This window comes from Salvia splendens, chromosome 1 (assembly GCF_004379255.2).
Source record: "Salvia splendens isolate huo1 chromosome 1, SspV2, whole genome shotgun sequence".
NCBI lineage: Eukaryota > Viridiplantae > Streptophyta > Magnoliopsida > Lamiales > Lamiaceae > Salvia > Salvia splendens.
Window position 1 is genome coordinate 5,150,326 of NC_056032.1, and position 14,886 is coordinate 5,165,211.

Here is a 14,886-nt window from a genome sequence, read left to right on the forward strand (position 1 = left end):
TGACGAAATGGAAATGAGAATTACAATGCAATATCAACTAACAAAATTCAAATTTAAACAAAAAATCAGCCACTCAACCATGGAAAAACCCTCGTCAACACAAACAACCTAGAAATCAAAATTGATATAAAAATTTAGAAACTACTGGAATTAGAAGAAAATTTAAATTTTGGGTCTTACCTTTCACGCCGCCGTCGAAATCAGTCGGTATTTGAACTGGTTTTGTTATTCCACCAACTCCTCGTTGTCGAAACTGAAGTTCCTGATTATAAACCGGAATTCCCGCTTCGTGATGGTCACCGATTCACCGTCCTTTACGCCATTCGTCGAGACGAGAGTCGGTAGAAGTGATTTTGAGTGAGGAGGCGGCTAGGGTTTTCGTCGATTAGTGATTAATGAGGGAGGAGAGAGGGTGGAAGTAATGGGGGAGAGAGTGGAAGGGAAATGAATCGCTTCTGAAAAGAAATGGCGTAAATCTCGTAAATGAATTTTGAATTGTGAACCGTCTAATGTTTTGATACCCAAATTGTCCTTTAATGTACGGAAACAATATCATAATATACCGACTGATACTTAATCAAAGTCATCAGATTTGTTGATCCAAAGGATTAAATTAGACCTATGTTTTATATTAGGGGATAATATAATAAGAAGGGTTATGCACCCCACTCCTAATATGCCTATGTCGTAAGAGTATAATACTTATAATTAAAATAGTGTAGAAATTGTTTGTTTGAAACAATTAATAATGTGTATTACTTGATGTCTTATACTTTCATAATCAATGACTACATCACAAATTACATTCATACGTATAACATTATAGTATAAATTTCATTTTCATAATTCTATTAGCTATTTGTGGTTTCTGTCTATAGTCATATTTGTATTACCAAATAAATTATATATGTTACTCCTATTATAACACTAATACCATTTTATGTGCTTGTGTGTATATTGCAACAACGGATCTAAAAAACACGATTTGTACGGTCAGATCCAGTAAACATTGAAGGTCAAATTGAAATTAATGTCAATTTCTTATTTAATCATATACTCTCTTCAATATTCATCACATTCAATCAAAAATTTGAAACGGCCGATTAAAATGTTTAAAGAATCGTATACCCAATTCTTAAATATTCATCACAAAGATATGAAACCGGCAATTGAAATGTATAAATCCATAAACAAAATTCAGTTTTAATGAAATGATATAAATGGATATTTAAATTGTGCGAGAATAGTAGAAATATGGTTATACCATTAAATAGGATTTTTTAGCATTAAAATTTATAGTGGGCAAGTGAAAGGTTTAAAAATAAGATCCTCGTTCTTTATTGTGGGTTATAAATATATGATGTGTGATATCATAAATCCATTCACTCACTATGTTATTTTCTATTTCTATTGCATGTTTCACTTAATTTCCAATAAACTTTATTATCGGGTTCCTTCTTCCGATGAAACTTTATTCTACAGTCTTTTGTAAGCATGTTTTTATAGATTTTATTAACTCTCATTGGTAATGTAATTGCAGGAATTATAGATACTACACGAATTGTGGCGTTGGAGACAATTGTTTACGCATAAAATTTAAAACTATTTCATGTAAGTATGAGATTTGTAGTTTATTTCGATAGTTGATATTGAGCCGTCAACATTTTCTTCTTTTCATTTATAGATCTAATAACTAAAATCATATGCCTTATGAGATAATGAAATTTGATGTCGAGTCGTCAGTTGATCGAGAATAAGGAGAAATGGGGTTGAGCGGTAAGCTGCGGTGGGAGTAGATTGCAGAAGAAATGTACAGATGAGTGGAGAAGAAGATGTAAATCATGGAATGTTGTATTTATGTTTAGTTAAGGTTTTCTTTTATTTATTTCATCTTTAACTATTTTTAGGATTGAGCTTAGAGTTTTAATTGTTGCGCTTGCCCTTGGAAATATTTTTCATGCACAATTATTACAAGCAATATATATAGCTCACTTGATTTATTTTGTGTTCTTAAAAGACGGATACTTTCCTTGAAATCATCTAGATTTATGTAATTTATTCCTTTTCTGTTTCCCCCTTTCTCATACGTGACAACATTTTTTTTTGGTGGGGAGGCTTGGTTGCTGAGAACTATTTAATCTATCACTTCTCTAAGAGATTGGTTGGTAACATGATAATTGCAACACAGTTTTGCTTGGTTTATTATTAATATAAATCTATCACAAAAAGTTTACTATTTCCTTATAAAAAAGTTCTCCAAAACTTATAAAATAATAAGGTATGGTTATCGTGTATAAATTTTTTAATGTCCTGTATACTTATCCATTCTATCTCTATATTTTAACGATTTTTTAGTATTGATGATTATTGTTATGTAGTATTAATTTTTTGGATGTGAATGGTATCGAAGTGTGTACGTTGATGTGAATGGTATCGAATTATACAATATAAAACTATGATGGTTGTTTTGTGGCAGAAATAATAAAGTGGTTATCGGAAACTTTGAATAATTTCTAAATAATGCAAAATTCCTAAATATGAGTATGACTTCGGTTGGTTTCTAAAGTTATTTAATTTTATGTTTTAGGATTGTACATTAATTTTTTTTTTTTACTTTTGTGATTTTTAACTTTTAGATAATATACATATATTTGATTTTAAGTAATTTATTATAAATTTACTGTGATGCAATTAAATCGATCCGTGCATTGCACGTGTGTGATACTAGTATTATCAAACAACCAAATAATTCATATAAGTATATCTTAATTAATTTATAATAAAAACTGTTTTAGATATATCTCGATTCTCATCGAATATAGTCACACGAAATTCGAATAAAATTCTTAAAGATTGACCTTAAAGATTCGAATAAAATTGTCACCTCTGCATCAAATATTCGGAACGACACCCACAACGGTTAAATTTCAATTTTCAGTTTGCATATTGGTATCGCATTCGCTAAAACAATTGATTGAACCCCTAAATCAACCAAGAAATTGAATTAAAAGCGTTACCCTTTTTTATTTTTCAGCCGCCCCAATTGCAAAAACCCCAAGCTATGATTTTTCACTGATTCTTCAATTTCTTCAGTCGAATTGCAATGGGGGTTGGAGGCCACTTCTGGGATTTGCTCAAACCCTACGCCCGATTCGAAGGCTTTGATTTCCTGAGAAACAAACGCGTTGCAGTGGATTTGTCGTATTGGATTGTGCAGCAGGAGACCGCCATTAAAGGGTACACTAGAAACCCCCATATTCGCACAACCTTTTTCCGAACAGTCAATCTTTTCTCCAAGGTACAACTCTTGTTCTTGCTCATAGGTACAACAATCTTGTGCATGCACTTTTTTATGCCTTTTGGTTTTCTTTATTGTCTCGATTTTTGGTAGGACGGATACTGAACTAAGTAGTTTGTAAATTTGGAAGTTCTTAATCTAGGCGATGGGGATTTTGCTTTATTAATATTTAATTGGATAGGATTTTTGTATGTGTATTTCTGATATTGAAATGGTTGTAAAGTCATAACATTGGTTGATTGTTACAGTTTGGAGCCTACCCGGTCTTTGTACTGGATGGGACCCCGTCCCCGTTAAAATCTCAGGCAAGGATAATGCGGTACTTCCGATCATCTGGTATGGACTTGTCAAGTTTGCCAGAAGCAGAGAAAGGTGTATCAGTTGAAAGGAATCGAGCGTTTAAGAAATGTATTGAAGAATGTGTGGTGAGTTGGGTACTCAAACTGTTGTGATGTGCTGGATATGAATTCGCAAGGATCTTTTTTGTGATTGTCTTTGCTGGTTATGGTTTTCTCGAATAGATGCATGTCATTGATAATTGATTCTAACTCAATATGTTCAGATTTATTATCATTTCCCAGCTGTCTGAATGTACTCAATGTGGTCAAAATGATACAAGAACAGAAATATTATAAATGTTACTATGTCACTGTCTTCATTGAAATTGAACAATCATGTTTTGACTTACTAAATGTGCCTGGTTAGATAATCTACATGCACATTACATTTTTGGCATTGCTCAAAGCCTTGTACTTGTTTTTTGGAACAGTTTCTTTCTGTTTGAGCAACTAGACACTTGAAATGAATTTAGACGTGTTTAATAGATCATAACTTTGATGTTCTTAGGGTAATTCTGGAGCTATCTGATAGTTCCTGTGTGTTTTGGTAGGAATTGCTCGAACTCCTTGGAATGCCTATATTGAAAGCCAAAGGAGAAGCTGAAGCTCTCTGTGCTCAGTTAAATAGAGAAGGACATGTCGATGCTTGTATTACTGCTGACAGTGATGCATTTCTATATGGTGCCCAGTGTGTGGTAAAGCGAATCCAGCCAAACTCGAAAGTAAGTTCCTCTTACTCAGTTACTTGTGGTTTATATCTAAGATGAACTATTATTACCTACTCTTTTTGTTGATAAAGTGAATTACACATGATTACATGAAATATATTATGTACATCTAGTGGAGAGTGTTGATCATTTGTACTGAACTTTCTTTTCTACTACTAAATTTGAGAGCCACCACATATGGTGCTTATAGAACCACAAGATGGTCTTGTAAATGTCCTATCGTTAGTATCTTTCTTTCGCGAATAAAATGTTCTTTTCAGTTCTAGCCAGCCTAAGCTCCAAATGTGCCTCAATCTTACGATGTTCTCGGAATGAAATCCCCTGCCAGCTGCGATGTTATAATATATTTCAGCTTACTAAGATAATAAATTAATAATGTTTGAATGGTCCTCTAAAATGACTCCCATTAAGCACTACTTATTCATTTTATGGCTGAGGTTTTCTTGACTCCGTTCTGTTAAACTAATATTTTATCTTGCTGTAATTATTGGTATTTCAGTCTTTATATGGTCTACAATGAATGTAACTTTCATATCTTGGACAGGAGCCGTTTGAGTGCTACCATATATCTGATATTGAGACAGGTCTTGGTCTAAGGAGAAATCACTTGATAGCTATTTCTTTGATGGTTGGAAGCGATCATGATTTAAATGGTATAAATGGAATTGGGCTTGAAACTGCAGTTCGCTTTGTAAATATTTTTAGTGAAGATGAAATATTGACCAGGTTTGTGTTTCCTTTGCTCGTCCATTGCTTATTGATGTATGAGTCATTCAAAATATCATTCTTAATACTGGTGTGTGATTCTACATTGTATGTTACTCAGGCTGCATGACGTAGCCAAAGGAGAACCACTGGTGATCCAGGGACGCAATAGTGCTGAAGATGAATCTGCAAGCTGTTCGAATGATAAATCCTTGAAGCTAAGAATACCTCACTGTTCTCACTGTGGCCATCCGGGAAATAAAAAAACCCATCTCAAGTTTTCTTGTGAACATTGCAACTCAACTGCTGGCCAGAGCTGTTCTCACAAATCAGCCGGATTCAAATGTTTGTGCACTTCATGTGACTTGGTACAGAATTAGTCCTCCACTCATTCGTATTTCTTCTTCTGAATTTGAATTTTAGTTTCCTGTTTGCAGCTTCTTAATCTTAGTTATCTGATTTCAGGACAGAGAAGAAAAAGCTAAGCAGAAAGACGCCTCCTGGAAACTTGCAGTTTGCCGAAAGATTGCATCACAGGAAAATTTTCCAAATGATGAAATTGTACAGATGTACCTGAGCAACCATAATGGAATTGGTACGTTTGCTAGAACTTATCATATGTCAATACTTTTTGCATGAATACACAAAAACATGCTGATCGAGGAAATGGTAGAAGGATGGATGTTGATGTTTTAGGAATTAGATGAAGAGCTCATATGTTGCTACTGTTTCTAACTTTCTGTTCTCTGGCAGTTTCATGTTAACAATTCTTTAATATTTTTTGTTTGGCTTTGTGACAGATGATAGGCCACATTTACGATGGGCAAGTCCCAACACAGAAATGCTGGTTGATTACCTTGCTTATCAGCAACACTGGGAACCATCTTATATTAGGCAAAGAATACTACCAATGTTATCAACATTATATTTACGAGGTATGGCCTCAGCCCCAACCAGTGACTTACTATATGGATCGTACAAGTTTCATAGCATTCAGCGTGTTAAGACAAGATATGGACATCAATCCTATGTTGTTAAATGGGAGAAGGCTGCTGCCAGATTGAGGGATGCTGCCAACCCAATTCCTCAAGAATCTGATTTACCGTTGGTAGTAGACCTCGATGAACCTTTTGATTTGACTGAAGATACGGATGCTCCTTATATTCATATTGAAACTGGAGGTTGTTTTTTGTCGACTGATGAAGATATGGAGCTTGTACAGAAGGCATTTCCAGAGGAAGCCAACCAATTTTTGAAGGAAAAGGTGAGATATTTCACTCTCTATTCGAAAGTAATAGTTTCTTTTTTTTAATAAACTTTCCTGCATGCTGACAGTAACCATGTTGTATGTGACAGGAGCTGAAAGAAATGACGTCGAAAAGAAAGAAATCAAACTCGGGCACTGAAGCAACACCTGAAAAAACGGAATCATCCACATCCAGCGGAGTGCAGCTAAGCATTAAAGAGTTTTATCGTTCCTCCAAACTGCGTAACTCAAGCAAGCCTGAGGAGGATTCCGAGAAGGGATCTGGTTCCTCTAACGACAAAGGGAGGGATCCAAGTTCAAGATTTTCCAAGTCCGCCAGACGGCGCCTTCTATTTGATTAATTCCGCCACCCTCTCGTGACACTTTGCTTCTGTAAATTAACCTGCATTAGTCTAACATAAGGTTTCAGTTTTCCTGTTTTGGCCTTGTTGATATTGATACTCTTTTCAAGTGTAAATAGCTCTTCATGGTGGCAATGTCTCTCTCTCTCCTTTGGAAGGAAGGAATATAGTTGATGTGATTTGATTTTAAAGCTACAGAAAGCAATCAAAATGGCGTGAACAAACATAATTATATGTTTAATGCAGAATACTTGTGTTTTAAATGCCTCTGATACCTGAGGCCTTGTTTGGCTATGTATATAAATTTCATGCCCATTTTCTCCATTTGCTATCTCTTCTTGCATTTAGTTGGTTTTGTGTGAATAAATTGTTTGCCATTACTGTTTTGTTAGTTGATTAGTATCTGACATGCAGATATCACCTGTTTCTGATGCTGCTGCCATTGTTGAAACGAACAAGGCTTCTTCCTCGATTGAGGATGCAGCGTGCTTGAACCAGAAACAGAAGACTGTGGAGTTATGGCAGGAGAGAAGTGAAGACAGCAACGACAATCACCGTAGGCCTACTTGGACAAAAGAAATGCATCAGAAGTTCTTGGATGCCATTGAAATATTGGGAAATGACAGTAGGATCACAAGCCATTTTATGCAGTTCTTGACAATTTGATTATCTAGTTTTTTCCATTGTTTTAGCAACAGTTTCGTCTTGTTTTGGCAGATGCAGTTCCCAAGAAAATAGTCGAAGTTATGGGCGTTCCCGGGCTTAGCAGGGAGAACGTTGCTTGCCATTTACAGGTTCGTTTTTAGTCCACATTTGAGATGATGTGGATTCAAATTCATCTTCTTTTTTTTTGGTTGAATACACAACTGAAATCAGCATGCGTTTGCAAAGAAATCGAATCATAGTATTCACATGCGATGAGATCTTCAAATTGAATGCTGAGTTTTGAAATCATTAATGAAGAATCATCTCATCAAAATAAAGAGCATGTCTCATGAAATTCACTATTCTTCATTCAAGAAAGCTGGTTGATCTCGTTGCAGAAATATCGGTGCTACATGAAACAAACGGACGCGCTCTCGGGCCAGTGATGATGCGATAAACATGATGCAACTCAGACCGAAATATTGTTCATCTTCTGACAACTCCAACACCAGCAAAGGTGGAAATCATGATTAATGGAAATGGAATACGAAACAGACCTGTTTAATTTACAAGAATTTTATGGTTGATGTTTAAATAAATAATTTTTATAGTTGAGCAAATATAAAGTTAGATGTTGTATTTCAAACTTATGAATGATCAGAATTTCAAAATTATAAATTTAAATGTGATATTTGAGCTTTTAAATAATTTGGTTGGTGGAGTACAAATTAATACTTCCTCCTTTCGGCAATATAAGTCTCTTTTTGCTATTTCGGTTTGTCCGTCATAGAAGTGTCATTTCATTTTTATTATTATAAATAATAAACAAACTCCACAAATTCCACTAACTTATTCAATTTATATTTTACTATATTAAATTGATATTACATACTATATCCATCCACATAAAAAATATCTTGCAGTGAAAACATATGTTTTAGTGAAAAAATGATGAAGCATTAGAGATTATAAGAAAAATAATTGACATATTATTAGTGAGAATGAGACTCATAAAGACTTACTGTATAAATAGATAAAAATTTAATATTGGTGAACAGAGCAAAATAAAAAACAAGACTAAGATTTACTGTTCACATTCTACTCATTTTTAAAACTTGCATCTTTTCAAAATCCAAGCCAGAAAAAGTATTACCTCTTCAAAATATACCAGTAATCAATTTATACAAAACCACTCTACCATATATAATGATTTTTTTTGTGAGATGGCCTTGTATATGTTCTATTGTTTGTATCACATTAGTCTAACATAAGATGTCACTTTTCCTGTTTTGGTCTTGTTCATATTAATTAATGGACTACTACACAAAGCAATCTAAATGGCGTGAATTCATGTAATTACTCTTCATATGCAATCTGGTAATTCTACATTTAATGCAGAATCCTTGTATTTAAATGCCTCTCATATCTTACACTTTTTTTGGCTATGTATATAAATTACTACGAAGTTTTTCTGTTAGATAGTTATCTTCAATGTATCTGCATGAATTCATAGAAGACAGAAGCCTGGTAAGTCATCTAATCCCTCCCTCTTACTTCCTTTCCTATTTTACCAACCTAGACGTCGTCTTTCGCCCTACTAGTCTAGGAATGATGGTGTTGTTTTTACAGTTTCCTGAGATGAATGCCCACAAAGCTATCTCTATGGGGATTCTTGTGGTCAATGATGACACAGCATGCGGAGAAAAGGTGGCTGAGGTGCTTCGACACTGCACTAGTGAAGGTACGAATGGAATGAGGTTCGACTTTTTTTTAGCTTCGTTGGATTGAGTTTTGTGGCTGAGTTATATCTGAGTCGACGTCTCTTGTTTTTCTCCTCAGTTTTGCATACTGGAACTGTTTACGATGCTTTACATTCGATATGGGAGAACAAGGACAGGCTTGATCTTGTTATTACAAATGTGCAGAAGTTGGAATCAGAAGGCGAAGCAATCATCCGAAATATCGACAAAAGGCTGAAATTGAAGGTTTTCTGTAAGTAAAAGCTTCTTATGGTATGCTTGTGTATTAGTACTATTCTTTGTGAACTTGATCAGCATCGGCTCGTTGTTACTTGCAGTGATGATATGTACGGATGAGAGGGCCGAGCCCAAAGTCGAGCCGCATAGTTTCTCTGCTTATTTTTTGACTGGCTTGAGCTTAAATGATTTGAATAATCTTTTGGTGAATCCAAAAGGAGTCAAGGAAGAGAAAATTGGGGCAGCAGCTAATCAGCAAGAAAATGTTGAAACAAACAAGGCTTCTTCCTCGAAACGGAAGGCTGTGGAGTTATACGAGGAGAGAAGTGAAAACAGCAACGACGATCGCAATAAAGGGAAGAAGCAAAGGGTTACTTGGACAAAGGAAATGCATCAGAAGTTTGTGGATGCCATTGCTAGATTGGGAAATGACAGTAAGATCACAAGTCATTTTATGCACTTCTTGACAATCTAGTTTTTTTCATTGTTTTAGCAACATTTTCGTCTTGTTTTCGCAGAGGCTGTTCCCAAGAGAATAGTCGAAGTTATGGGCGTTCCCGGCCTTACCAGGGAGAACGTTGCCAGCCATTTACAGGTTCGTTTCATAACTGAAATCAGCATGCGTTTGCAAAGAAATCGAATCATACTATGTACATGCGACGAGATCTTAGTATTTAATGCTGGAAATGTGTGTTTTGAAACCATCTCATCAAAATAATGAGCATGTCTCATGAAATTCATACTCTCATCATTTGATTCTTCACCGGTTGCAGAAACATCGGTGCTACACGAAACAGGAAAATATCCCGGGCTCACTTCCTTGCACGAGTGCAAGGGCTGGCCTCAGAGAGTTAGGTGTTCTAACATCACCTCTGAGTAATGATCTTGTCTTCGACCCCAAAATCAGAGGCTCACATCTCAGTGATCTGAGAAACATGATGCAACTTAGAGCAAAACATTGCTCATCTTATGACAACTCCAACAACAGCACATTTGTGGGATACAGATTCATTGGTGACAACATAGATTATGGCTCCATCAACAAGATCAACAAAGTTCCAGATTTTTCTGCTACAGGGAGATCACAAGATCAATCCACGAGCTACGTTCAACAACACCGCTATATGGATCCGAACACTGTTCAATCAGCTAGCTACATTCTGCAGCAATCTTCTATGTTAGGGAGTTGTTCATCAAGAATTCATGGCCAAGAAGCAGAATTGCTCTCCTCGTACGCCCCAAAAATCGAGAGCCAGCTCCAAGGCCCTCCAACTCAACAAACAGGAGAATGCAGCAACTCTTTGCTAGACCTGCAGCAGCCTTGGGATACCTCTGCGAACGCTGCTCCCTTCCACGATCCCTCGACAGTGCTTCCTTCCGATCAAGATTTTGCATTGTTGCCAGTGGAGGGATACCTTGATGATATATTGCAGCAGAATTGTTCTCCTGCTGCTGCTGCTGCTCCTCTACCAGCATCACCACCACTAGTGGTAGAAGATATTTTTGAGCAAGGTGGAAATTATGATTATCTGTTTAATGGAATAGGAAACACATACGACCAGTTTGATACACAAGAATTTGATGACACCCTTTTTAGTCAAGATGATTAGCCATCATCTATATATACATACACACATACATCAACGTTGTAAATTATTAGGAACTTTTCCTTTATATACATCATGTAATCACACATCAATTGTATGCAAATTATTACGAACTTTTCCTTTATACAGTATATATTTATTCTTTATAGAAAATAAAAAAATATATATTTTTTATTTATATCATACTTAACTCTTTTTACAATAATTTTTAATAAATTATAGAAGAAGAAGAATGCACCGTTGTTGCCTCAGATTCAAATACAAAAGAGAGAGAAGAGAAAAAACTCCTACTCCTTCAATATTAGTCATGAGGTTCTCAAATCAATTTTCATATGAATGAAGAAGATGCAGCTAAAGCGATTGGTGGTGAGTATAAACTATGGTTCAAATCAATCTTCTCTGTAACTAAATATGTATTGTCTACTGCTCACACATATGAGAATTAACTTCTTCATAATACAGTTTCATTATCAACAATAAAGCGTGCATTCTAAGATGCCAAACAGCAAAAAAAACACAAGAAAAATCCTTCACTAAATGTTCATATGTTTAAGACAAGTTTTGGCCTTTACTCTATTAAAATTATTATTAATAGATTTATTATTTTAATAGTACAGTAAATGTTATGCTATGTTTAAATTACCATTATTTTTCAGTTCTTCATATTCATTAATCGTAAAATTAATAATAAATATTATTTTAATCTAACGATTGAATAATTAAAAATAGATACTTTTACTGTTTTGGTCTATCCGATAATAAATTTATTTTTATACCGTAATTCTTTTTCTTTAATGACATAGACTCATTCTCTATTAATAATACTTCAATAATTTTTTTTTCTACTTTCTCAATTGTGTATTAAAATCATCCTAAAATGTGCTATGTTTGTGAAGGTTCATCGAGGCGATGTGTGTGCAGTGTGCGTTCTAATGTTCTAGGTCGAGCTACTAACCCCAATGAATCCACTAGATCACTAGGTCTAGGAACTCAAGGGAATATAGAAGACTCAGTCGTTGGACACACAAAGCTCGTGTTTCAAAGATCCCTCAACCCGTTATACTATAGACTAGTATAGAGAAGCAGGGGTCGATCCCACGAAGATGGACTCGTAAGAAAACATCTAAAGACTTTGGTTTAGAAAGCGGCTGCTGCCACTCAAATTGGGTTGAGGTTAACTACTATTAGACCTAGGCACAGAATCAAACACTAGACCTAGGAACTGTAAACGTCACGTTTGCAACGAACATCAAAATAACCAACTAACTTCCTGGACTGAGCAAACAACTCCCTAATATAACCAAACAGAAAGCGAGTAACAGCGGGGACCATATTCCAGAAATAACAAGTACGGAAGAAAAAACTGCAACTAACTAACTAAAGTTTTAACTAACAGCAACATGCATCTCATCGACTGAATTAAACACGAACATGAAGAAAACATAGCACGTACCCAGATTCGAACAGAATATAAAAATTCGGACGCCGGAAACTTGCGACTAGCCGGAAATAAAATAGATCTACATAAACTAGACGGAATGAAATGAAAACACGAAAGCTAGACATCAACTCCGATCACCCTGTTTTAGATCCAACCGTCGGATGCTTAATCCACTTCGGATCCAAGCATTCCAAACCCAACAACAAACAAAATCAACTCCATAACTTCTGATTCGAACGATCTGCTCCGATCAAAACAAAAATCAAACATCCAATTCCACAGCATCATCAAACTCAAAATAAATGGCATCCATGATCGAAATTAATCAACAACTCAAAATACCGAAAACAAAAATTTCATAAACAACGGAAATGCAACAACAAACAGGTCGAGCTTCGAACGGCGAAGCTCGGTGAAATTCACGACTGTAAAGTAAAATGAAAGCGATTAAATTGTTTCTTTGCCCTCTGCAAGGACGGTGTTACCCAATTACTAACTAGCGAAGTAAACCCGAGAATCCCCCACAATTTTCCGATAAAACCCAAAAGTATGTAGAAGTAGTGAGCTAGAGCTACAATCTGGTCATAAGGCCTCTCCGAGAAGGTCCCCTCTGATTGCATGCTTTCTTCTTTATATAGGTGCGGACATAATCTTCTAGAAGCCTTCGTACAAATCTCCATTCTACCCTTCTGCTCCTAGATTTCCTCCGTCTTGTAATTTTTCTTCAAATTGCTCACTTATTCGCCAGTTTCCTTGGACCATGCAAATGTCATTTTCTTTTTCTGGGTTTGGCGAAAATCTTCTACATACCTGGCTTAAAACAAGTGTTAGACTCCGCAAATACAAGAATTTTACCCTATAAACTATGCATGAAATTAGCCTTATCAGTTTGCAACGAAGGGAATATAATGTACCACATCATAAAATTTGGTCAATTCCGGCCTAAAATCTTTGAAATTAGAATTAAATCAAGAAGTGTCAAAATTTTCAACTATGTCATCCATGCACAAATTGACATCTTTTGGTAGTGGTAAAAATGAGAATATTTTGTGCGTGTGAGTTGGTCAAGCGGCATAAAGGTTAATAATGCCCGAGGTCAAAGGTCTCATGTTCGAGTCCTCTGTGGTGTGGCTTTTAAATTTATGTTCATTTAATCATAAATTTTTTTTGACAATATTTCAAAAATATAAAGAATTTAAGAAAATAAAGAATATAGTAATAATAATGAGATACTCCTACATTGTTTTAAATAATATTAAAAGATTATATTTTACGTATATATTAAATAATTGCAAAAAACTAAAATTTTATAAGTAGTACTATTTAATACTCCAAACTCCATGGTGCGACCTTTAAATTTATATTCATTTAATCATAAACTTTTTTTGACGATATTTAAAAAATATAAAGAATTTAGGAAAATAAAGAATATAGTAATAATAATGAGATACTCCTACATTGTTTTAAATAATGTTAAAAGATTATATTTTACTTATATATTAAATAATTGCAAAAAATTAAAATTTTATAAGTAGTAGTATTCCCTCTGTTCCCTCATAGTTGAGTCATTTTTCTATTTTGGAAAATTCCTTCATAATTGAGTCATTTCCATTTATAGTAAAATATTTTTATCTCTTTTACTTTACTCTATCTTACTTTACTCTCTCGGCCTTATTCACTTTTTACTTTATTCTCTCTACATTTTTTCCCTTTCTTACTTTTTTATCTATTTATTTAACAAACTCAACATTCATTTCTTAAACTCCGTGCCGAAAAGTTTCGCATCAACTACGAGGGAACGGATGGAATACTATTTAATATTCTAAAGCAATCGATTGACACAAACACAAAATCTGAAATAAAGGTTTGTTTGTTCCTTGTAGAAATGAACAGTCTCCTGCTGCATCTGGTCCAGCCAATCCTTTCCTTCCACCAAACCAGAACTTCAGCTTTGCCACCGGCGCACGATAGCCTAGCCGCCGGCAACCTCGACGACGCACCGCCACGTCTACAAGCCAACAGCACAACCTCCAAAAGGCAACAAGACAACTACCACTCCACCCTTAGAGCATCAGCAATGGCGGACGTCCACGCGGAATTCCCACTGGCGTGCGGGAATTCCGTGGCGGACGTTCGCCATTGTGCGTCACTTCCACGGATACGTAATTCCGCGAAGGAATTCGCAGTTTCGCGGCGTTCCGCGGAATTTTGCGGGGAATTCCGTGTGGACGTCCGCCATTGCATTGACGCTCGCGGAATTCCGCGCGGAATTTCCGTTTAATGCATTAAATGTTTTTTTTTGTTCCTATATATACATCCCGTTGAACTTCATTTCATTCGCATTACTCATATTAACAAGTTTCTCTCTCTAAATTTCTTTTATATATCCGTAATGGCCGGTAGTGGTAGTGGTAGTGGTGGTGGTAGTGATAGTGGTAGTGGTGGTGGCGGGCATTATGAACACAAGATGCGGATGATACACGCACGTGTACGGGAGGCCGCGGAGAGGGAGGAACAAGCGGCCTCTGCGCCGGCGGTAC

At 35.6% G+C, this 14,886-nt stretch overlaps 2 protein-coding genes across 4 annotated transcripts; both read left to right on the plus strand.

The window, feature by feature from the left end:
• The first annotated feature begins 2,900 nt into the window (after positions 1-2,900).
• On the plus strand, positions 2,901-7,232 carry LOC121809571 (flap endonuclease GEN-like 1). 3 transcript variants are annotated; one of them, XR_006052279.1, is made up of 9 exons: positions 2,901-3,298; positions 3,547-3,723; positions 4,188-4,358; positions 4,909-5,090; positions 5,191-5,437; positions 5,535-5,664; positions 5,870-6,333; positions 6,426-6,738; positions 7,092-7,232. XR_006052279.1 is itself a non-coding variant. In XM_042210297.1 (9 exons), exons 1-8 carry the CDS (start codon positions 3,104-3,106, stop codon positions 6,675-6,677), a joined length of 1,818 nt encoding a protein of 605 aa, XP_042066231.1. In that variant the 5' UTR covers positions 2,901-3,103; the 3' UTR covers positions 6,678-6,708; positions 7,092-7,231. The 3 variants fall into 3 exon arrangements, 2 of the variants coding, with proteins under 2 accessions (XP_042066231.1, XP_042066218.1); XM_042210297.1 differs by having other exon boundaries at positions 6,426-6,708; positions 7,092-7,231; XM_042210284.1 differs by lacking the exon at positions 7,092-7,232 and having other exon boundaries at positions 6,426-6,940.
• On the plus strand, positions 7,081-8,027 carry LOC121809587 (two-component response regulator ARR14-like). Its single transcript, XM_042210309.1, has 3 exons — positions 7,081-7,302; positions 7,395-7,471; positions 7,721-8,027. Exons 1-3 carry the CDS (start codon positions 7,086-7,088, stop codon positions 7,766-7,768), a joined length of 342 nt encoding a protein of 113 aa, XP_042066243.1. The 5' UTR covers positions 7,081-7,085; the 3' UTR covers positions 7,769-8,027.
• The last annotated feature ends 6,859 nt before the right edge of the window (positions 8,028-14,886 follow it).

What these genes read in the sequence shown, in the direction of transcription:
- LOC121809571 (XM_042210297.1), top strand. Translation starts at nt 3,104, where the DNA reads ATGGGGGTTGGAGGCCACTTCTGGGATTTGCTCAAACCCTACGCCCGA. An exon ending in GAATCCAGCCAAACTCGAAA is followed by an intron (nt 4,359 to 4,908) that starts GTAAGTTCCTCT and finishes TATCTTGGACAG; the next exon opens with GAGCCGTTTGAGTGCTACCA. An exon ending in GAGCAACCATAATGGAATTG is followed by an intron (nt 5,665 to 5,869) that starts GTACGTTTGCTA and finishes GCTTTGTGACAG; the next exon opens with ATGATAGGCCACATTTACGA.
- LOC121809587 (XM_042210309.1), top strand. Translation starts at nt 7,086, where the DNA reads ATGCAGATATCACCTGTTTCTGATGCTGCTGCCATTGTTGAAACGAAC. An exon ending in TGAAATATTGGGAAATGACA is followed by an intron (nt 7,303 to 7,394) that starts GTAGGATCACAA and finishes TTGTTTTGGCAG; the next exon opens with ATGCAGTTCCCAAGAAAATA. An exon ending in ACGTTGCTTGCCATTTACAG is followed by an intron (nt 7,472 to 7,720) that starts GTTCGTTTTTAG and finishes ATCTCGTTGCAG; the next exon opens with AAATATCGGTGCTACATGAA.